This window comes from Chiloscyllium punctatum, chromosome 19, assembly GCF_047496795.1.
Source record: "Chiloscyllium punctatum isolate Juve2018m chromosome 19, sChiPun1.3, whole genome shotgun sequence".
In the NCBI taxonomy this organism is placed as follows: Eukaryota; Metazoa; Chordata; class Chondrichthyes; order Orectolobiformes; family Hemiscylliidae; genus Chiloscyllium; species Chiloscyllium punctatum.
This window is the reverse complement of record NC_092757.1, coordinates 67,039,206-67,062,608: the sequence shown is the minus strand read 5'-3', so window position 1 is coordinate 67,062,608 and position 23,403 is coordinate 67,039,206. Positions and strand designations below refer to the sequence as shown.

At 41.7% G+C, this 23,403-nt stretch overlaps 1 protein-coding gene across 1 annotated transcript in view; it reads left to right on the top strand.

The window, feature by feature from the left end:
- Nucleotides 1-8,411: 8,411 nt before the first annotated feature.
- gusb (glucuronidase, beta) overlaps nucleotides 8,412-23,403 on the top strand; it is a 39,327-nt gene continuing 24,335 nt past the window's right edge. The window contains exons 1-7 of the mRNA XM_072589585.1: nucleotides 8,412-8,607; nucleotides 10,607-10,795; nucleotides 17,006-17,187; nucleotides 20,227-20,369; nucleotides 20,689-20,882; nucleotides 22,351-22,503; nucleotides 23,171-23,349. Coding sequence (XP_072445686.1) covers nucleotides 8,428-8,607; nucleotides 10,607-10,795; nucleotides 17,006-17,187; nucleotides 20,227-20,369; nucleotides 20,689-20,882; nucleotides 22,351-22,503; nucleotides 23,171-23,349 — 1,220 coding nt within the window. The 5' untranslated portion in view covers nucleotides 8,412-8,427. The remainder of the gene's footprint in view (nucleotides 8,608-10,606; nucleotides 10,796-17,005; nucleotides 17,188-20,226; nucleotides 20,370-20,688; nucleotides 20,883-22,350; nucleotides 22,504-23,170; nucleotides 23,350-23,403) is intronic.

The following is a 23,403-nucleotide window of genomic DNA, read 5'->3' as shown; positions in this document are numbered from 1 at the left end:
ACTCAATCAAGTTTGTGAGACATGATTTCACACGCATAAAGCCATGTTGATGATTCCTAATCAGTCCTTGTCTTTCCAAATACATGTACATCCTGTCCCTCAGGATTCCCTCCAACAACTTGCCCACCACTGACGTCAGGCTCACTGGTCTATAGATACCTGGCTTGTCCTTACCACCCTTCTTAAACAGTGGCACCACGTTAGCCAACCGGCACCTCGCCTGTGACTATTGATGATACAAATATCTCAGTAAGAGGCCCCATAATCACTTCCCTAGCTCCCCACAGAGTTCTAGGTTACACCTGTGGATAAAGGGGAACCAGTGAAACACTGAGCCTAGATTTCCAAAGGCATTTAATAAACTGCTATATCAAAGGTTACTGCAGAAAATAAAAGCTTCTAGTTTAGGGGCTGATATATTGGCACGGACAGGGAATGGAAAATAGGCACAAATGGGTCATTTTCTGGTTGGCAACATATAACAAATGGTCAGGGCATAAAAGTACAAAACTGGCAAGTCATGTAGTATCTGTACAGAACTTTAGTAAGGCCACATTTGGTGTTTTGTATCCAGTTCTGCTTGTCACATGACCAGAAGAATGTGGAGGCTTTGGAGAGGGTACAGAAACATTTTAGAAGGATGTTGCCGGGCTTGAACATATTAGGTAAGAAAAGAGATTGGATGAATTTGGTTTGTTTTCATCTTTGGGTGAGAGGACAAAGTTATGAGAGGCATGGATAGAATGGACTGTCCAAGTCCTTTTCCCCAGCATTGAAATATCAATCACTAGGGGTCATAGGGTTAAGCTAAAAGAGCAAGACTTTAAAGGACATGTGAGAGGCACACACCTTTTTGTTTACACAGAGATTATAAAGTGCCTGGATTGCGTTGTTAGAGGAGGTGGTAGAGCAGACACAATAGCAACATTTAAGAGATGTGAATAGGCAGGGAATAGATAGAAACAGACTGCATAGAGGCAAAAGATTTTACTTTAGAAAGGCATCATGGGTCAGCGCAGACTAGGTGGGCTGAAAGACCTTTTCCTGTGCCCTGTTGTTCTCTGTTCTTCCATGTGTCACAGGGATCAACTGGGGCCTCAACCTTTTATAATTTATACAAATGCCTTGAACTAAGAGATCAAAGGCGGCACGGTGGCTCAATGGTTAGCACTACTGCCTCACAGCGTTAGGGACCTGGGTTCAATTCCCACCTCGGACAACTGTCTGTGTGGAGTTTACACATTCTCCCTGTGTCTGCGTGGGTTTCCTCCAGGTGCTCTGGTTTCCTCCCACAGTCCAAAGATGTGCAAGTCAGGTGAAATGGCTATGCTAAACTGGCTGTAGTGTTTGGTGCATTAGTCGGGGTAAATGTAGGGGAATGGGCCTAGGTGGGTTGCTGTTCGGAGGGTCAGTGTGGACTTGTTGGGCCGAAGGGCCTATTTTCACACTGTAAGGAATCTAATCTGATCTAAAAGGCATTGTTGCTGAGTTTACTGATGTCACAAAGCTTAGTAGAAGGTAGGTCGTGAAGAGGATATAAAGTTACAAAGGGAGGTAGATAAAGTGAGGGGAAAAATATCTGGCCAATTGGGAATAACATGGGAAATATGAAATTGTCCATTCGCCAGGAAGAATAATAAATAAGCATATTTCTATATTGTGAGAGATTGCAATGCTCTGAGATGCAAAGGGTTCTGGATGTCCTAGTGCATGAATCTCAAAATGTTAACTTGTAGGAACATCACATAATTAGTAAAGCTAATAGAATGTTATTGTTTATTACAAAAGGAATTGAATTTGGAAGTGGTGATGCTAAACTTCAGTTTTTTAGGGCATTCATTTGCTACACTAATAACTGGAATAGGTGTGGTGTCTTATAAGGAGGGGTAAGCTTGTATCCATTGGAGTTCTGAAGGATAAGAACAAACTTGATCGAAACATATAAGACCCGAAAGTGTCTTGACAAAATGGATATACAATGGATATTTCCTCTTGTGGGAGAATCTATAATTAGGGAGGCATGAGGTTGTGAAGAGATTTGAAAATAAGGAAGAGAATTTTAAAATCAATGTCCTTGACTGGACCCAATAATCAGGGAATACAGAAAGGTGGAGGAATGGAACTTACTTCAAGTTAAGACATGGGCAATTGTATTATGTCAGTGGGACAAAAATAAAAATGTGAGACCAGTTAGGGTATCATTGAATATTCAGATCTAGAGGTTACAAATCAATGAAGATTCTTTCAGCAGCAGGTGATTGAGCCTACTCAAGTTATTTGTGGCGTAGATCTGTGGTTGAAAATTGGAAGTGAGTATAACACCAAGGTTGTGAACAGATTGCTTCAGCTTAAGGAGATGAAGTAGTAATGGAAGGAAGTTGGAATCATGTACTAAAGGTAATAGCTTTGATACACTTACCCAGTGCTGGATGTTGGTTGAGAAATTGAATAATTTAACCACGATGGAGGAGCCGAGATTGGTGGTCATAAGGGAAACTTATAACGGCTCTGGATAATAGAACACCATACAAAACCAGTTATTTAGAAATGTTCTCGCATATTCAGTCAATATGAAATATTCCTCCAGCTGTAATGAGTGCAACATCAGTACAGTAAATGGAAAGTAAGACAAAGTTGTACAAGTTGTTGCACAATAAGATTAAAATGATGGATTGTTGTATTGCCTTAGTCTGGCCAGACCATAGGGGCTTCTCTTGTTTGAGCGAAGTGACTGATGGTGATTAAACCTGAGGGCCATCAGACCACAGGTAAGGGAAGAGGTTGAGAAGGAGAGTTCTTCATGGTAACCTCAAACCAGTGGTGAGCATTGGCATCACACGACTCTGTAAACCAACAATCCAGCCAACTGAGCTAAACTAGTTCCCAATGGTGGATTATGTTTTAGAATAGTGAAGGAGGCTTCTATAAATGAAGGCAGAAACTGTAACATTGTACTACAAAGTTTTCACAGCATTTTTTTCTGCCAGTTTCTTCACCGTCCAGTGAAAGAAAGTATTAGGTTTCTATTAATATTTATATATTAACAGAGCGAGAAAGGTCTGGGTCCTTTGCCATCTCTTGCTTGCCAAAAAAAAGTCTACATATTCAGAGGAGGATGCAAAGAGGAAAAAAATGAAATAAAGCAGAGAAGCAAAACATAGTTAGGGGTTAAACAATGATCATTACTTTATATTAATATGAGTTTGCACTTGTACTCCTGCATGGTCAGGAGTGAGCACCATCAATTTGGCTGAAAAATCTGAACCAAAGTGCCCAGAAATGTCATACCACTGTCACTGTACTGATGCATTACAGTTTCTGAAACAACGGGAGAATTTAGTCAGTCTGAACGGTTTATAACACTTATGAGTCACTGACAACAAGGCTGAAGAAAGATTAGACTCTGGTGGTTGACAGCAGAGGCAGGTTTTAGCAGGAACTGGTGTACTTAATCCATTCAATTTTTCTACCATTAGAACAGCTTTAAATTCAGTTTCTTTGTCTGTTATTGTTCTAGCTAGAACATTGCTAGAAAACTAGCTGTAGATACTGACTTATTTATAGGGTCATAGAGCTGTACAGCACAGTGACAGACCCTTTGGTCTAACTCATCCATGCTGAACCAGATATCCTAAATTAACTAGTCCCATTTTCCAGCACTTGGCCCATATCTCTCTCAACCCTTCCTATTCATTTACCCATCCAGATGCCTTTTAAATGTTGTAATTGTACCGGACTCCACCACTTCTTCTGGCAGCTCATTCCATACACGTACCACCGTCTGCATGAAAAAGTTGCCCCTTAAGTTCCTTTTGAATCTTTCCCCTCTCACCCTAAACCTATGCCTCTAGTTCTGGACTCTCCCACCCCAGGGAAAAGACCTTGTTTATTTACCTTATCCATGCTTCTCATGATTTTATAGACCTCTATAAGGTCACTCCTCAGCCTCCAATGCTCCAGGGAAAATAGCCCCAATATATTCAACCTCTCCTTCCAACTCTCCATCCCTTGCAACATCCTTGTAAATCTTTTCTGAACTCTTTCAAGCTTCACAACCTCCTTCCTATAGCAGGGAGACCAAAATTGCTCACAGTATTCCAAAGGTGGTCTAACCAATGTCCTGTACAACCCCAGCATGACATCCCAACTCTTACACTCAATGCACTGACCAAAAAAGGCAAGCAGATCTAATGCCTTCTTTACTATCCTATCCATCTGTGACTCCACTTTCAAGGAACTATAAACCTGCACTCTTCGTTCAGCAAAAGCCCCAGGTCCTTACCATTAAGTGTATTGGTTCAGGTCTGTCAGCCAAAAAGGGTGGCATGGTGGCTCAGTCGTTAGCACTGTTGCCTCACAACACCAGAGTTCCCGGTTCAATTCCAGCCTCAGGCAACTGTCTGTGTGGAGTTTGCACATTCTCCCCAGTGCCTGCATGGGTTTCCTTCGGTTGCTCTGGTTTCCACCCACAATCCAAAGATGTGCAGGCCAGGTGAATTGGCCATGCTAAATTGCCCATAGAGTTAAGTGCATTAGTCAGAGGGAAATGGGTTTGGGTGGGTTACTCTTCGGAGGGTCGGTGTGGACTGGTTGGGCTGAAGGGCCTGTTCCTGTACTATATGGAATCTAATCTAATCAAATTGATGGTGCTCATCCTAACCATGCAGAAAGCTGCCATAAGGATCTGGCAATGTCCGTGATGTTGATTTTCCCTTTGTGGATGTTAATTTGAATATTGTGCTAAGTTAAGGGAATCTCCAGGTATCCAGCACCAAAGAAATTGTTAAGCAGAGTAAACAGCGTATTACACTGAGGTATTCTTACAGGCAGCAAACTGGATGTAAAATGAAATAATTTTTTTCACTGTTGATTTAAAATTTTGCAGAGATTGAAATGAATGATTAGGACATACACATGAGATTAGGTAGAAGCTGAAATAAGATGCCGTTGGAGTAGCAGTGCTGCATTTGAGCTCCCGAGTGTGTTTGCTACCAACTGCTTTTCTTTGTTTTTGCTTTTTCTTTCTTTTCCTCTTTTGTTTAAAGTCTTTTGCTTTGTTGAGGCGTTGATGCTGGGTCCTGCCCAAGTATATGACAGGAACCAGCGATCAGAGGCTGTGAATGAGCCCTAGCTAAGCACATTCCGGGATCCGGTGGTCGGAGGTTGTGAGTGAGCCCTGCCTGAGCATGTTCCAGGATCTGGTTAGATTAGATTCCCTACAGTATGGAAACAGGTCCTTCAGCCCAACAAGTCCACACCAACTCTCTGAAGAGTAGCCCACACAGATCCAGTCTCCTACCCTATACTGACCTCTAATTAATGCACCTAACACCACGGGCAATTTAGCATGACCAATTCACCTGACTTGCTCATCTTTGGACTGTGGGAGGAAACCGGAGCACCTGGAGGAAACCCACGCAGACAAGGGGAGAATGTGCAAACTCCACACAGACAGTTGCTCGAGGTGGGAATTGAACTCGGATCCCTGGTGCTGTGAGGCAACAGTGTTAACCACTGAGCCACCCCAGGTAGTTGCAGCACCTGTAGTTATAGAATTGGATTGGTAGCAGCAGGAGGAGGAGGAGGAGATGGGAGGTGGTAGACTCAGCAGCAGCATGCACTCGGCTCCTCCTGAGACACCCGGCTACAGCTTGGCTCAGTGCCTGCACTGTGATAAGACTTGAATATCTGGATATTTCTCATTCCTTTTGGCTTTTTGTTAGATTACTTACAGTGTGGAAACAGGCCCTTCGGCCCAACGGGTCCACACCAACCCTCCGAACAGCAACGCACTCAGATCCATTCCCCTACATTACCCCTTCACCTAACACTACCAGCAATTTAGCATGGCCAATTCACATAACCTGCACATTTTTGGACTGTGGGAGGAAACCCACGCAGACACGGGGAGAACGTGCAAACTCCACACAGACAGTTGCCTGAGGCGGGTATTGAACCCGGGTCTCTGGCGCTGTGAGGCAGCAGTGCTAACCACAGTGCCGCCGTGCTGCCCTTCCTTTATTTCTGCTGCTTTTGCCAAACTGGTTTTGTAACCAAGTGTGTACCCAGGATGGTGCCAGTTATGTTGGTAGAGGGTAAGATGGTGCCGAAGAGTGACAAAGGGGACTTGTGCCTACCCACTAGGCCCATGGCCCACAATGAAGCACTTAACAAAGAACAGCTGGAAATTTGGACACTTGTTTATTTCTTCATTTTCTGTCTTTATATTCTATGTTTTGGATTATTTTTCTGTGTTTTAAGATGGCACTGGAGTCTGGTGACACTGTACACCATTCTTCACTGTGTTTGGAACAAAATACACGTGACAATAAATAAATCAACTAAATATCATAAACAGATTTTAATGTTGTGATTTTGGAGACTACATATCTCAGTCCCAAGATATTGTTGCTAGCATTCCTCAGAGCAGTGTCCTAGGCCCAAACACCTCCAGCTTCTTCATCAATGACTTTTTCTCCATCATAGGATTATTTTAGGGGTTTTTTTGCTGATGGTTGCAGAATATTTAGCACCACTCACAACTCCTCAGGTGCTGAAGCAGCCCGTATTCAAATGCAGTAGGACCTGGAAAACATTAGGGCTCGGGTTGATAAGTGACAAGAAACATTCTTACCATACGAGTGCCAGGCAATAAGCCCCTCTAACAAGACAGAATCCATCCTTAACCTTCAATGGCACTACCGTACCAAACTGAAGGAACTGAACAGATTGTGGAACTTCTGGGCGGATCAATCTGCAAACAGGAAGCAAGGATATGAGGAGAGCTGGTACCAGCGACCCCTGAGAGAGGTACAGTTCTCTCTATACATTTGATGCCTTCCTTTGATCAGATGCTGCTAAGAGGGTTGGTGCCCATTCCAACCACTTTCAGGTCTTCCTAATCCCCCAGCTATCACTATGAAGATCTTGGTGGTTACCATTGACCAGAAGCTGAACTGGCCCAACCGTACAAATATTATGGCAGCAAGTGCAAGTCAAAAGCTGGGAGATTTGTGTCAAGTAATTCCTGATCTATATTCCCTCTACTTTTTCCTGCTGTCACGCTGACCTCTGAGTTCCATGCATGGCAGCCATAAGTTAACTGTCCATTCACGAAGCCTCCATAGCTGTCCATAGCATAGCTGTCAATTTACAGGGAAAATTATTGCTGACTTCCCAGAACCTGTCTACCATCCATCTGGCCAAGTCAGGAGTGCGGTAGATGTCCACTTGCTTGGATGAGTCTGGCTTCAACAGCAACATGTAGAAGAATCAGCTGGCTTTATCAGCACCCCACCCCACCACATTAAACTTTCTAGTAGAGGAATGGGAACACCGCTACCTGCAAATTCCCTTCCAAACCGCACACCATCCTGACTTGGGAATAGCTTCACCGCGACTGAATGAAAATCCTAGAAATCCCTCTCAGCTCCATCGGTGTACAACATGGACTGCGAGGTTCAGGAAGGCAACTTCCCAACCACCTTCTCAAGGTGCATCCTGGACGGATCCTTGTGAAAGGAAGGAAATCCAAAGGACACGGTTTTAAAGTGAGAAATGACAGAAAAGTTTTTACGCACGAGTCATACAATGTTACAGCACAGAAAGAGGCCTTTCAGCCCATTCATCTATCTAATCCCATTTCCCCAGCACTTGGCTCAGAACCTTGTATCAGGTGGTGTTTCATGTGTTCACCTGAATAATTCTAAACGTTGTAAACGCTCCCACCTTTACCACCCTTTGGGGACATTGAGTTCCAGATACCCAACAGCCATTCACTTCAAACCTCTTTAAATCCAGATCACTGACCCCTCCAGATAAGGCATATGATGTGGAATGCAATGCCTGAAAGTGAGGTGGAGGCAGGTTCAACTGAGATGTGCAGAAGGAGTTGTTTAAGTATAGGCGACATGCTGATGTTAGTGGTGAAGGTGATTGGCGCTAAATCAGTACGTTCGGAGGGCCAGCACCAACAAGAGGGTACGAATGGCTTCTACCCGCACAGGAAGAATTCTGTGGTATCGAATGTTGTTTTGCCATTTCCCAGGAAAGAATCGAGAGAAAAAAAACATTAAGAAGGGGCAAGTTTCAGTCATTTCAGTTGCCACCCAACGGCAGAATCAAGTTGACAAGTTCTCTGTCAGTAAAGTTACTGACAGTTGCATAATAACCTGGGCTCCTGGAAGTAATCTTCAAAATCTTGGAGAGTTGGTAAATGTGGTAACACTAATACATGAACACGCTGCAGCGGAACTGTTTCTTCAATCCGCGCGTGGGGCACGTCAAGTCAATGGGGATTGTCACAAGTTTGTTTGGCTGAACAGGGAATCCCCTGGAGATTGTGACGTGGAACGCTGCCAAATTGTTACTTTCCTGGTCATGTGATGCTAATGCGCGGAAGTCAGCTGACGGCCAGAAGCGAGCAGCATGGCGATAGGGTGGCCGTTCTGGTTAGGACTGCTGGGCTGCAGCTTCGCACTGACTCCCAGGGAGAGCCCTTCCCGGGAACTGAAGGAGCTGAATGGATTGTGGAGCTTCCGGGCGGATCAGTCCGCAAACAGGAACCAAGGATTCGAGGAGCGCTGGTATAATCGACCTCTGAGAGAGGTACAGTATTCGCTTTCTGCTTGATGCCTCCCTTTGGTTAGACGCTCCTGAGAGGGGATTAGTGGTGCTGGAAGAGCACAGCAGTTCAGGCAGCATCCAAGTAGCTTCGAAATCGACGTTTCGGGCAAAAGCCCTTTTTATTCTTGATGAAGGGCTTTTGCCCGAAACGTCGATTTCGAAGCTACTTGGATGCTGCCTGAACTGCTGTGCTCTTCCAGCACCACTAATCCAGAATCTGGTTTCCAGCATCTGCAGTCATTGTTTTTACGCTCCTGAGAGGGGTGGTGGTCGTTACAACCCCTTTCAGGTCTTCCGAAAAGGGTAATCCCCCTTGCTATCACTTACAAGAACACTGTTTCGATGACACACATTCCAACAAACTTTGATCTAGAGTTTTGAAGCAGTCAGATCGACTCGAAGCATTAACTGTTTCTGTCTCCACGGATGCTGTCAGATCTGCTTAGTTTCTCCAGTGTTAGTACTTGGAGAGGGAATTCAGAGTAGTCTCTGAATGCAAAAAAGAGTAGTGACATCTCTGACCTTGGACCACCTCAGTGTTTTACAACCAGGGATATAATGTAGAGCTGCTGTTGACAGGAAATAAAGCAGTCAGTTTGTAATCAAGAGTTTGCAAACAGAAATGAGATAATGAGACCTCTTTTAAGTGATGCTGCTTGAAGGATAAATATTCGCCAAGAGAAAGGTGAGAACTCTCCAACTCTGATTCAAAAGACTGCCTGGGATTCCTGGGATGGTAGACTGTATCTCTGTGTAATGTCTTGCCTAAAAGACTACCTCCCACAGTGTTCCACACCTCTGGAATGCCACCCACATTTTGTGCTCAAGTTTCTGGTGCGGGACTTGAGCCCACATCCTGTATTCAAGCAGGACCCATGCGCATTGCTCAAACAGCTTCCAAAGCAGATAGTGTCCGAGTAAAGTGACATCTTGAGGAAGCCCTTGAGACAGCTAGCATCCAGTAGTTTCCAAACAGCCCAAAGAGTGGCAATTAATTTCCATAAGCAAATTAAATGTGGCTGGGAGGCATCATTGTGTATTATTGTCACTATAAGCTCGCTTACTATCTGGATGCAACCCTGGGATATTATCATTTGAGAAGCAAACCAGCTTCCCCTCTCTTCCCTTTGAGGTAACATGTATATTCTTGTCCTTGAGTTCTCTGACCAAATCCACGCCACCTTGAATGGGGATTGAACTCCATGTGTTTGGCACCAATCTGACCCTTGCCAGTCATTCAGCCAAATAAGTCAACCTGCCCCCTAAAAGAGTCCAGGTTGCTGTGGCAACATATACTTTTATATGCATGTTGCTATGGATAGTGATGGTAGAGGCACTAATTTGCTTCTGTCACATGGCTGACCAGGAATCTATTCCTGTCTGACTGTCTGCCATTGGCATGTGTTGGAAGGATTTATAAGTTGATATTCAGTGTGCTTATTTGCGTTATAGTTTTACCTTGTGCATTAAATGCTGGACAGGAACTTGAAACAAAAGTGTCTGAGACAGATGCAGGGACACCCTGGGCGATAACAACATGTAGATTATCTGATCAAAATATACTGCCCTTCATTTTGAAGGGCAATTTATATATAAATTTGAAAAATAATGTTACCAAGAGCCTGATTTAAATTCTAGTCAGGCCCTGTACCTCATTGAAGATTAGAGTGGTGTTGGAAAAGCACAGCAGGTCAGGCAGGATCCGAGGAGCAGGAAAATCGACGTTTTGGGCAAAAGCCCTTCATCAGGAAGAACTTTTGCCTGAAACATCGATTTTTCCTGTTTCTCGGATGCTGTCTGACTGCTGTGCCTTTCCAGCACTAATCTTATCTCTAATCTCCAACGTCTGTGGTACCCAGTTTTGCCTCATCAGAAGAACGTTTTGAATTCCAACAGCTGTTTGCATCTTCACTGTGTTTGTATCTTAATTGTGTACTTGCATTATAATGTGCCACAAGGTATTTTCTCTGCTTACTGTCAGACAGGGCCAGTGATCGAAATGCCTGTTCCAGCAAGTTACAATGACATCACCCAGGACCACAAGCTGAGAGATTTTATTGGCTGGGTGTGGTATGAAAAGGAAGTTTGGATGCCCAAGCACTGGACATCGCCTAATGCAGGAATGAGAATTGTGCTCCATGTTGGTAGTGCCAATTACTACTCTGTTGTTGTAAGTGTTTTGAATCATGTTAAATTGTATATGTTCACATTTAGTACAACAAATGCCAGTGAAGTTTCCTTTTTCTATCTGCAAAATGTTTGACTATGTCAAGTTCTTCAAAATGCAAAATAGGATTGCAATTTGATCAGATGCGGGTGAGTGATGCAACAAAATTATAGGCTTTTAATTTCATGATATGCCTAATCTAATCATGTAGTTACAGATGCTTAGAAATGTAACTATAACTTGCAAAATGTAAGCATATGCACAGAACCTAACTCGACAGGGTAGATGCAGGAAAGACATTCTCAATGATGGTTGAGTCCAGAACCTGGGGTCACAGTCAAAGGATATGGGATAAACCAACTGTGACTGAGATAAGGAGAAACATCTTCACTCCGAGTGGTGATCCTGTGGAATTTTTGGCCCAGAAAGCAGTTTAGGCTAAAACATTCAAGGACATGTTGGATATAGCACTTGGACTTAAAGGGATCAAAGAATGTGGCGGGAAAGCGAGAACAGGCTTTTGAGTGGGATGATCAGCCTTTATCATAATGAGTGGCAGAGCAGGCTCAAAGGGCCAAATGGCCTACTCCTCCTATTTTCAATGTTTCTATGTGGTCCCTGGGACTAGAAGCAATAATGTTGCTCAAAGTGGTCCTGTTCTTTTTTTGATAAGTTTCTAGGCTAAATTTCTGTTTAAAAATTAAGTAGCACCTTCTAATTCAGTGACTTGGATTTGAAGGTATAATGGAGATGATTTATTGCCTGTCCCTAATTGTTGAGAGGGTAGTTAAGAGTCAAAACCTTGTCATGTCGGCCAAACCAGGTGACAGATTTTCATTTGTTAATTCACATTAATTAACAGAATGGCATTTCATGAAAATTAGTTATCATTGGGCCAGCTTTTGTTCCTAACTACCATTGAATTCAAATTTCATCAGCTGTCCCCTGGGATTTAAGCCCATGTGCCAAGATCATTTGCTTAGAATTCTGGATTACTAGTCCAGTGATGTTACAACTACGTCACCACCTCCTCAGGAAAATAGATGTTAGTTGTCAATTCTTTGGAAGTGATTGCTCTTTAAGAGGTCGAACAGCCACTTTTGAACAGCGAGTTCAAGCATAATTATTAATAAAGCGTGTGATTTAAGTGACTGGATCAGGTACCTGGGAAGTAAGTTGCTGAATCATTACCAAGTGGAACATTAATCATCTGGCGTTGTAAAACTTCAGCTTTCAGTTCAGAAGAGCAGTTTCCTGTCAGCAGAAGGGCCGTTAGTTTGTGAAGTCCTTAGTTTTTTGTGTTCCAAGGAAAAAGGCTGGAGTAAGACAGTGTGTTTCTCCTAAGAGTCACTATGTAGACTTAGCGAGTTAGTCTGTGTTGTTGTGTCCTGGGAGAGACAGTAAATGGAGAGAATCACATTTGGTGAATGTGAAGAAAATTACAGAAGGGAACCTTGTTAGTTAAGAAACTAGAATTAAGATAGAAGTGATGTTTCACTGAGATTGATGGACTGTAAAGGATATAGCTGGAAAAATAAGCTGTTCAAGATCTAAATTGCCTGATGTATACAATTAGATTATGTTTCAAACTTTTAATTTTTATGTGAAAGGGACATTGGCAGCCTCATGTGAATATGTTCAGTGACTGATCACGTAAATAAACTGCAAAAATATAACTCTGGTTTCACTCTGAAATCTAACCCACTAATACCATCAGCTCTTTTATTATGTGCAGATGATAATATGAGGGAAATGGTGAAGAGTGCAGGGGAATGTGCGTGTCATGGACTTGGAGATATCAGCTTAAAAACGATTGAGATCCAGACAAATGTGTGTGCGCAATAAGCAATGGCAAACTAAATTGAAACCAGCTAACTGTAGTCAGATAGGAAGGAAAAATAGGTGGCACGTGCATTCCATGAAGAAGATTATTGTTGAAATAATTAACAATAAAGTTTAACGAGTTGGTTTTTCATACATTTGACATTCAGCATGATTATTGAATGCAGTCTGCATTGCTAATGGAAGGTGTTGAAGATGGGAAATGTTTTCTATGTGGGTTGCTCTGTGGACTTTCTTCCCTATGAAAGCAGTGGAAACTAGGCCATTGAATATGTTCACAAGGAGTCAATGATTATGAGATAGAGGCTGACAGGAAAGTGGTGGTAAGACACCAACTTGATCAACAATTATTGTAATAGATTGCAGAGCAGGCTTGAAGGGCCTACCCTGTTCCCAGGTCCAGTATTCACAAGTCTAACATTGAAGTGTAAGGTTGTATTACACAACTAAAAAGCTACATTAGTCAAAAGGAAATCATGATCAAACAGTGTTTTCCTCTCATATCTTTACTGTGTAAATTCTGATAAATATCTTGGTTTCTTGTTTACGAATTATGACCATAGAGCAAAGGGTTAGAAATTCATACAGGTCAAATGTAAATGTAGCACTTCTGGATAGACAATAGAGGTGAAAATCCTGGAATAATCTAAAATAACTAAATGCAACATGTTTTTCTTTTGAGTGGATGAATAAGGCAGGGTTAAATCAGCTTTTTCTACTACTTTCTGAATTTATCATGAGAAAACTGTTGGTCATCAAGCAAAGGCACAAACAGGAAGCCTTGAATGCCTGTCTGCCCATTTCTAGCTGACATTACTGCAACACCAGGAAAAAGATCATGTTGCTTTCATACACTGTGAGGGCAAATAAAATGAACAAATATTCTGATTCAGAAACTTTTTTCATGTCTTTCTTCAGAGCACTGTTGCAGGTGGACAAACCTTGACAGTTAGGTTGTAAAGTCACATTAAAATGGTTTTGTCAAACTCATTCACTTGAGGATGATGGTTTATTCATTTCTGCCTGCCAATATTCTCCCATTTCTCTTTTCTTCAGGTGTTAACGCACCATAGTATATTTCATAATAGATATAGGAACCTCTAGCATTTCAATCAAGTGACCATTCTTCATGTTGGCCTTGATATTGGCCCAATCCTGTATTTCCCCAGTGCTCTAGATGTAACAGGGTTGCCAGATAGCGGTTTAATGTCAAAATATAGGTTGACTTGATGAGGCCAACATCAGCGCTTTGAATTCAGCTGAGCCCAATGTATGAAGTAAGCTTTACTTCTCACATCAACTTTGCTCAGTTATTCATTTCAAACCTAGGCTGGGTGTTTGCAATTGTATTCAAGTATTTATTGTTTTACTAGTGTATCTGCTACCAATGCACTTAAACAGCAAGTTAATGTCATTGATTTCATCGTTTTGCATTCACACTGCACTGGAACTGGAAATGGTTCCCTTATTGCTGCTGCATCTCCTTTGCTGCCCCATTCTGTACACCCTTTGCCAACCCACTCCCCTTGCCCTCCGTTCTGACTTTGCCAGTCCACTCACCACCCCATTTGCCACTCCCTTCATTGGTCCACTCTCCATTCCCCTTGCAACTCTGCTGGTCCTGTCGTAGTGAACTCATGCACTTCTGATTGTAATTTATTAACTTCTTCGGAGTTCAATTGAACTCCGATCAAGAAGCATATTTTTCGATTGAAAAAAAAATTGCTTTTCACTGGCTGGGCTTGCATGTACTGTAAAATGTTCCTGGGGTGTGTTGGCAGTAAACAGTCTTATTCTGTTAAATAGTGTTGCATGTGTCTCAATTTTCTTGTGAATTTGGATATTTCCATTCACTTTACAATGATAAATGGTGATAAATATCTGATGCCAAAAGCAGCAGAGGTGAATTACCTAATGAGGGCGGGACTTTAGGAAGTGTATGCTTCAGCATATTCTAAAACTCACATTTTCTGCAGAACTGCCAAACTAGTGCACATTTTGAAAATTGAGTAACAAGGACCATCTTAGGAAAGCCAATTACCAATCTCTTCTGAAACACATTTTAATGTATTTTGTCTATTCCCCTTGCTTTGATTTTTTTTTTAAATGAGTGTTTTTATTAAAGGAAATTTCATTCAACCTATTTTCTTAATGGAGTACAGTGCAGGATTCATTGTGAATAATGTGGGATGTTGTTCGACTGAAATTTCTTATCAAGGAACATGCTTTTCCATGAGTAAAATTGTGCAACTTCCTTTTTTCAGCCTCACTCCTATTGTAACAGAAAAGTGTCTTTACTTCCTCTCTGGTTTGTATAGAATAAGTGGTCAGATCTTCGCTGGCTGTGCTAAAGCTTACACCTAAATTTCTTATGGAGCTTAATTTGCTAAGGTCAAAACAATGAAGACTCATGCAGTGCCACCAAAATTATAATAGGGAGTTGGTTACTATAGAGTCAGAGATGTACAGTATGTAAACAGACCCTTCGGTCCAATCCGTCCATGCCGACCAGATATAATGCCTTATTCTCAAACGTTTATCTCTGCTGATTTTCCTCTTCAAAAATGGATAAAGAGAGATATACAGTGAAGTCCTGCCATTCACAGGAATTTATTAGGTTCATAGAAACTTTTATTAATGGCAAATGTATTTTCCAGTTGCAATCAATTAGCGGAGTGCCAACCATCCAAAAAACTAAAATATACAGTAGAAGATAAGCTACAATTAAAAACAAAAGCAAATCTATTGTTTTAAAAAATCTTTAATTTAGAAAAAGTTTGTCACATTTCCCCTGATTTTAACCCGTCAGAATTTGGTGATTTTAACAATAAGGAGCATCACGTGCAAACACTCCAGTCGGCAAATGGCAGATGTTAGGGTTAGTCTGCACTCGTAGTGTGGGTGTTCTCACGTAGGGAATACAATACGTATGCCATAGACACCTTCCCTATCTTTGAAATCTCACATCCCACACTCAGGTGCTCTTTTATCTTGTGTTGTCATCTCCAAATTTTCTTCTTTCTCTGAAAACTGGATAAGTGAACCTTTGGGTCCATGGGTTAAATGGTGAGCTTGCTGCTTGTGGGAGCAAGCAAATTTGCAGATGGTGAAGAAGTGAATGGTAGGACTTTACTGTATTCATTAGAAAGGGCGTTCCTGAACAGGTGGGATGAGTCATAGTGTCAGACCCTTTGATCCAACTCGTCCATGCCGACCAGATATCCCAAACTAACCTAGTCCCATTTGCCAGTACTTGGCCCACATCCCTCTTAAACCCTTCCTATTCATGTACCATCCAGATGCCTTTTAAATGTGGTAATTGTACCAGCCTCCACCACTGCCTCTGGCAGCTCGTTCCATACATGCCCCACCCTCTGCGTGAAAAAGTTGTCCCATAGATCCCTTTTACATCTTTCCCCTCTCACCCTAAACCTATGTCCTCTTGTTGTGGACTCCCCGACCCCAGGGAAAAGACCTTGGCTATTCACACTATCCATGCCCCTCGTGATTTTATAAAGTCACCCCTCAGCATCCGACGCTCCAGGAAAAATAGCCCCAGCCTGTTTTGTGGGCGGCAAGGTGGCACAGTGGTTAGCACTGCTGCCTCACAGCACCAGAGACCCAGGTTCATTTCCCGCCTCAGGCGACTGACTGTGTGGAGTTTGCACATTCTACCCGTGTTTGCGTGGGTTTCCTCCGGGTGCTCCGGTTTCCTCCCACAGTCCAAAAATGTGCAGATTAGGTGAATTGGCCATGCTAAATTGCCCGTAGTGTTAGGTGAAGGGGTAAATGTAGGGGAATAGGTCTGGGTGGGTTGTGCTTTGGTAGGTCGGTGTGGACTTGTTGGACTGAAGGGCCTGTTTCCATGCTCTAAGTAATCTAATCTCGGTTAGCCTTTCCCTATAGCTCGAACCCTGGCAACATCCCTGTAAATCTTTTCTGAACCCTTTCAAAGTGTTCCACAATTGTGAGACTACTGTGATTTTAACCACCTTGGTTAAGTGTGGCACAAGTCTGAGTGTGTAAAATTGTGAAAACTCCACACACTGCAGTTATGCTGAATTACCAGCTAATTTTGGAATATGCTGCAGTAAATTTATTGGGCTTACCTCTGTATTTGTATGGGAAGCCAAGCTATATATATAAATCTTCAGCAGGTGTACCTTGAATTTAAGGCAACGATTAAGGAGTTTTGCATGTCTGTGTTTTACTGTAAAACTCTCACCACTCCATTCATTCCATTGTGGATAAAAAATCCCAATGTGATCCCATATAACCAATATTTGGGGGGATACACCAAACAGAAATGCCATTACCTTAAGGTTTTTTAAATGTTGCTATGTGAGTTGATGTGACTGCTTTGTCTTGCAGTGGGTAAATGGTGCTGAGGTTGCCTTTCATGAAGGTGGCCACCTTCCTTTTGAAGCAGATATCACTAAAGTTATTCAGAACAGTCCATCTCATCAATACAGAATCACCATTGCAGTAAACAACACACTTACCCCATTTACTTTACCTCCTGGAAGGATTCAGTACATGACTGACACAAAAAGGTGAGACTGAATAAAATTGACTTTAATTGCTTTCTCATGTGCATATCACTGGAAGGTTGGCATTTATTATGTGTCCCAGTTACAGCTTGGGAAGATGGTGGTGAGCCACCTTCTCGAACCACTGAAGTTTATTTGACTTTTCTGAGCAGTTTTGTACAATGGAATGAATTATTTGGAAATGATCAATGCATACTGATGGGAAACAGGAGCCCTGACTTACCTGGGATATTGAGACTAAAGGTTGTTCCACATCTTTTCTTAAAACTTGTTTTCACTGAATGTTGTTATTGCTAGTTACATCAGCATTTATTGCCCTTGAGAAGCTGGTGGTGAGCTGCCTTCTTGAATTCGAAGTGTGTGGTGCTGGAGAAGCACAGCCGGTCAGGCCACATCCAAGGAGCAGGATAATCGACATTTTTGAGCATACACTCTTTATAATGATGAAGAGCTTATGCCTGAAATGTCGATTCTCCTGTTCCTCGGATGTTGCCTTGACCGGCTGTGCTTTTCCAGCACCACACTCTTCGACTCTGATCTCCAGTATCATTTTCTCCTGCCTTCTTGAACAACTGCATTCACGGTGCTGTTAGGAAGGGGATTCCAGAATTATAACCCAAATCCAGGAGCAGTGATATAATTTCAAGTCAAATGATGAAAAGCTTGGAGGGGAACTTGCAGGTTATGGTGTTCCTGTATATTTGCTGCCTTTGTCCTTCTAGATGGTAGAAATTCATGGGTTTGGAAGGTGTGGTCTAAGGAGTCATGATAAATTTCTGTAGTGCATTATGTAGATGGTATACGCTGCTGCCACAATGCTTGGTGGTGGAGGAAGTGAACATGTTTGGATGTGGTACCAGTCAAGCAAGCTGTTCTGTTCTGGATGGTGTCAAGCTTCTTGTGTGGTTGGAGCTGCACTCATCCAGGGAGGTGGGGAGTATTCCATTACACTGCTGACTAGTGTTTTCTGGATGTGGACAGGCTTTGGGGAGTAGAAAGATGAGAGACTTGCTGCAGAATTCTGAGCATCTGACCTGTCTTTGTAATTTCTAGTCGGTGGTGACCTCAAGATTTTTGAGTGGGGGGATTCCAGCCAGTTGGTCAGATATTACACTAGAAAGCCAGTTTATCCGAATGAACCTGGATCAAATTATCCTCTGTCTTTTCCCCCAGCTTTGAGAGGCTGCCCTCTGACTCTCAAACACTGCCGCCTTTGATTGCTTGCTCCTTATTCTCTGCTCCGTCTTTCCATAACCCGAACCTGTCCAAAAGTCAACTAAGGTTTCCCATCTTCATTTTGAGCTTCCATTGGTTTGGACTCTACCTTGACACATTACTACTGAAGCATTTGTTCCCTTTGCCTTTTATATTTCTAGACGAGAATATTCCAATGCATTTCCTGGTCAATCTGCTATCTTCAATGTCCTGTAACCCTCTGGCCATGCAAAACTCTGTTGTCTGTACCTTAACGTGCCACAGTCATTTTCACCCGTCACCCCTGTGCTCACTCACCTACATTGACTCCTTGTTCAGCCAAGTTTGGATTTTTAAAATTTTCCTCTGTTTTTAAACCTATTTATGGACACAGCACTCCTATCTCTGTAATCTCCTCCAGTTTTACAATGCTAAGGTATCTACATTCCTCCATTTCTGGCCCCATGAGGATCCTTGATTTTAAGCACTCTCCCCATTGGTGGCCATGCCTTCACCTGCCAAGACCTAAGTCTGTCCCTTACCTTGTAAAGTCCTCCTTAAAACCTCTGTCTGACCAAGCCTTTGATCACTCACCTTTTTGTTTCCTCATCTCTCAAAGTCAAATTTTGTTTGGTAATACACTTGTGAAATGGCTTGGGACATCTTATATGAAGACAATTTGTCAATATTGCCTGCCATTTAGAAAAGTTTATTTTTTTAATTATTCTGTCATGGGATGTGGGCATTGCTGACGAGACTGGCATTTATTGCCTATCACTAACTGCACCGGAGCTGGTGAGCTGCGTTCTTGAACATCTGCACTCCTTAATGAGATCGATATCTGGGGTAGACCATCATGAATGTCCATAGTGAGTATTTGCTCGAGTGGTCACATTCCTTCCTGTCAGTGGAGGTTGGATTGGGATCCTATTGTAGGCGATGCTAGCAATGTTAAACATAAGGCCTTCATGAGTAAATATAATAGGAAGTTCAGGAGAAATACTTTTACTCCGATGTGAGAATAATGTCTCGTTGAGGCAAACATCATGGATGAGTTTAATGGGAATCCGGACCAGCAGAAGGAAGGAATGGGTGAAAGCGAGGACTGGAGATTGGAGTTGAAAGTGTGGCGCTGGAAAAGCACAGCAGATCAGGCAGCATCTGAGGAGCAGGAGAGTCGATGTTTTGAGCAAAAGCCCTTCATCAGGAACAGAAGGAAAGAATAGAGGAGTATGTTGAGGGATGAAATGAAGGACAATGGAAGGAGGCTGATGTTGAGCTACGTAATCTGGCAGAGAACATTTGGACCAATTAGCTTTATAGAGTAATTGGATAGCTTTTAAAGAGCTGGAATAGGCAGAATGGGTGAATGGTCACCCTCTGTTTTATCATTCTACAAAGTACAAAGTTTTATGCTTCAGGTGAATTAAAAAAAATTAGAAAGATATTAAGAAAGTGAAAAGTTGGAAGAAAGGCAAATTCAGGGCAATGTTAATTCATCATCATCTTTTACTGGATCATACATTCCCTGGACAAGGATGCTTAGAACATAAACCCTCCCTCAATTATTGTTTTGATTATTTTGGATTTAATTTATTTATTTCTTATGATCCTATTGGAAAATGTAGCTAAATGTTACATCATATGGTGCAGCTTTTTATCTTGCAAATCTGTGTTCTGGATTTACAAAGCTGCACTAAGTTGCAGAGGATTTTAACAGAATTATCATGTTCCCCCATAAAGTGATGCTGAAATGTTGATATTTAGGAAATAGAAAGCTGAGTTAGGAAATACTGTTTAGACAGAAGTTTGTATTTGAATTAAAGTCACTTCTTTGCAAATTTTCAGATATCCTCCAGGTTACTTTGTGCAGCTTACACAATTCGATTTCTTCAACTATGCTGGGATTCATCGACCAGTTTTACTATACACTACTCCCAATGTCTACATAGATGACCTGACCATTGTAACAGATTTTCAAGATGGTGTCGGTAAGTTATTCTGACAGTGAAGGATTTGATGTCATCCTGTCAGAAAAACAAGAAGTGTATTCCTATTAAGTATCATCATTAACTTCCAAGGCTTGATGTAGATGATTGAAAAGGTCAGTCTAAGAAAACACATTGTTCAGTACCACTTCTGTACAAATACCACGATTTGTACGTGAATTCATTATAATTTTATATTCCATTTTCTTTGGTCTAAGTTTTGGGGTGTTGTGGTGGGTCATTTTCTTGAAATTTAACATATGTTGTTGGTTGAAAAGGAGAACACAAACCAACTGTAATATCTGATTCTGTTTTTCTCTAGGGATTGTAAATTATAAAATATCCGTACAGGAAAGCGCACACTACTCATTATCACTAAAGTTGTATGACCAAAGTGGACAGGTTGTTGCTTCAGTCACAGATGGGCCTCCAGTTGGACAGTTGAAATTAAGTAAACCAACTCTCTGGTGGCCATACCTAATGCATGAGCAACCTGCGTACCTTTATAACCTTGAGGTAAGACTTCCATAACTTGCCATGTCGCAATTCTAAAATAAAAGTTTAGCAGTAGGAAATAAGATAATGTCAGCCATGACTCGATTGGTAGCACACTGTCATCAGAATCAGAAACTTTGTGTTCAAGTCCCCACTCCAGGGCTTGTGTCACGGCCTTGACTGTTGTGCTCATTATTGCAGTTCATTGGAGTTCGGCAGTGTCAAAGGTTGTTTCTTTTGGATGATCTGCCCATTTAGGTGCCTCAGAAAGGTCCTGTGGCATTTGGCTTGGACATTGGGAATGACTCCCAATTTTTATCCCCTGATAGTATCACAAAATACAGATTATGTGGTGATCATCACAATGCAGCTTTTGGGTTTTAGCTGAATGCAAATTGCTGTTGTAGGAATTGCGACACCAAGTTTTACATCATAATTACTTTGTTAATTGTAATTTGCTTCAGGAAGTTCTTTTCTTGTGAAAATTACTGGCTATTGAGGGAGTGCAGCGTAGGTTCACGAGGTCAATTCCTGGAATGGCAGGATTGCCTTACACGGAAAGACTGAAGCGACTGGGCTTGTATACCCTTGAGTTTAGAAGACTGAGAGGGGATCTGATTGAAACGTATAGGATTATGAAAGGACTGGACACTCTGGCAGGAGGGAACATATTTCCGTTGATGGGGGAGTGCCGAACCAGAGGACACAACTTAAAAATACGGGGTAGACAATTTAGGACAGAGATGAAGAGAAACTACTTCACCCAGAGAGTGGTGGCTGTGTGGAATGCTCTGCCCCAGAGGGCAGTGGAGGCCCAGTCTCTGGATTCATTTAAGAAAGAATTGGATAGAGCTCTTAAAGATAGTGGAGTCAAGGGGTATGGAGATAAGGCTGGAACAGGATACTGATTAGGAATGATCAGCCATGATCATATTGAATGGCGGTGCAGGCTCGAAGGGCAGAATGGCCTACTCCTGCATCTATTGTCTATTGTCTATTGTCTATTGTAACACGAAAGGATATTTTCTAAGTTAGCTGTCGTGAAACAATGAGATTTTCATTATAACAGCTTCTCTTGGCTCTGTATTATCATATGAACCCATATCATTATAAATAAAAACAACCTTTCCTGTCTCAATTTATTAAGAAAGGAACTTTCTATTAGTTATAATGAAGAACTACAAAATAAAAGTGGACCAGATTGCTGTCCTGATATTGTATCAACATGGCAATGACCTTGAAAATTAATAGGCAAGGGCAGGTTCTACAAAAATCTTTTCAGACTGGTCCAAAGGTCTTCTCTTTGACCTCTGCCCTACCTGTTTATATAGGAGCACAGTTTGCACTGATTTGGATGTAAATCCTGTCAATCAATTAAAATTTACAATAAAACTTGCTGACTACACTATCCTTGGAACTTGGGGATTACATGCAAATCTCTCAATTCTATTATTCAAATAATATACTTTCCAAAACCATTTATACCCAGGTTTATATGAAAAGCAAAAATGGTAGCATCGGTTATGAAGATATTTACACATTACCAGTTGGAATTCGTAAGGTTCAAGTTACCAAGACCCAGTTCCTTATCAATGGGAAGCCATTCTATTTCCATGGAGTGAATAAACACGAAGATTCAGATGTGAGTATAAATCGCTGTAGTTGGCCAGTGTTCTCTGTTCAAATCTGTTCTGCTTTGGATGTAACACCATTTCTTGTGCCATTAAATGAAATAATTATTATTTTCAATTTGCACAAGGTGACACTGTTGCCATTAAACATGAATCACTGTTAATAAATTGGATAATGCTTGTTATTCTATTATAAAGTTCATCTGGTGAGGCAGGCTACATTTGCTTCTGAAAGTACAGTAAGTTCATCACCAAAGAATAGGCTTGTGTGGAGTATTAACACCTTTTTCACTGAGTCGATTCTGTCTGGTGCAATCTTTGTCAGAAATCACTATTTACTAATATTTAATATTTCTACCTTAGAAACATTAATTATTATCCATTTTCTACTTTCAGCTCTGCTCCTAAATCATTAAGTGATAATCTTCTTCCTTGGGCTTCTCTCTAATTATCTTTGTTGCTAAATTTTAACAGAGGTAGGATATTTCTAACAAAATTGAGAAATTGCCAAGGTACTATTGTCAATTGAAAGGGAGATTTTTTTGAGTTTCTGCAATTGTGTACCTCTGCTAAATCCCTTGGTTAGCCATGCGTTTGGAGGAGAAAATAAGTGATTGTTTTGGAAATGTGCCTTTTATATAAAATATTCATTAATTCCCACTACCCCTAACCCACCAGATACGAGGGAAAGGCCTTGACTGGTCAGTGATTATCAAGGACTTTAACCTTCTCCGATGGCTGGGAGCAAATTCTTTCCGTACAAGCCATTATCCGTACGCAGAAGAAATCATGGATTTGTGTGACAAATATGGGATTGTGGTCATTGATGAGTGCCCAGGCGTGGGCATCAAGGATCCGTAAGAGATACTACTTAAATTTCCCAACTTTGGTAGAGTTCACACGAGATGCTC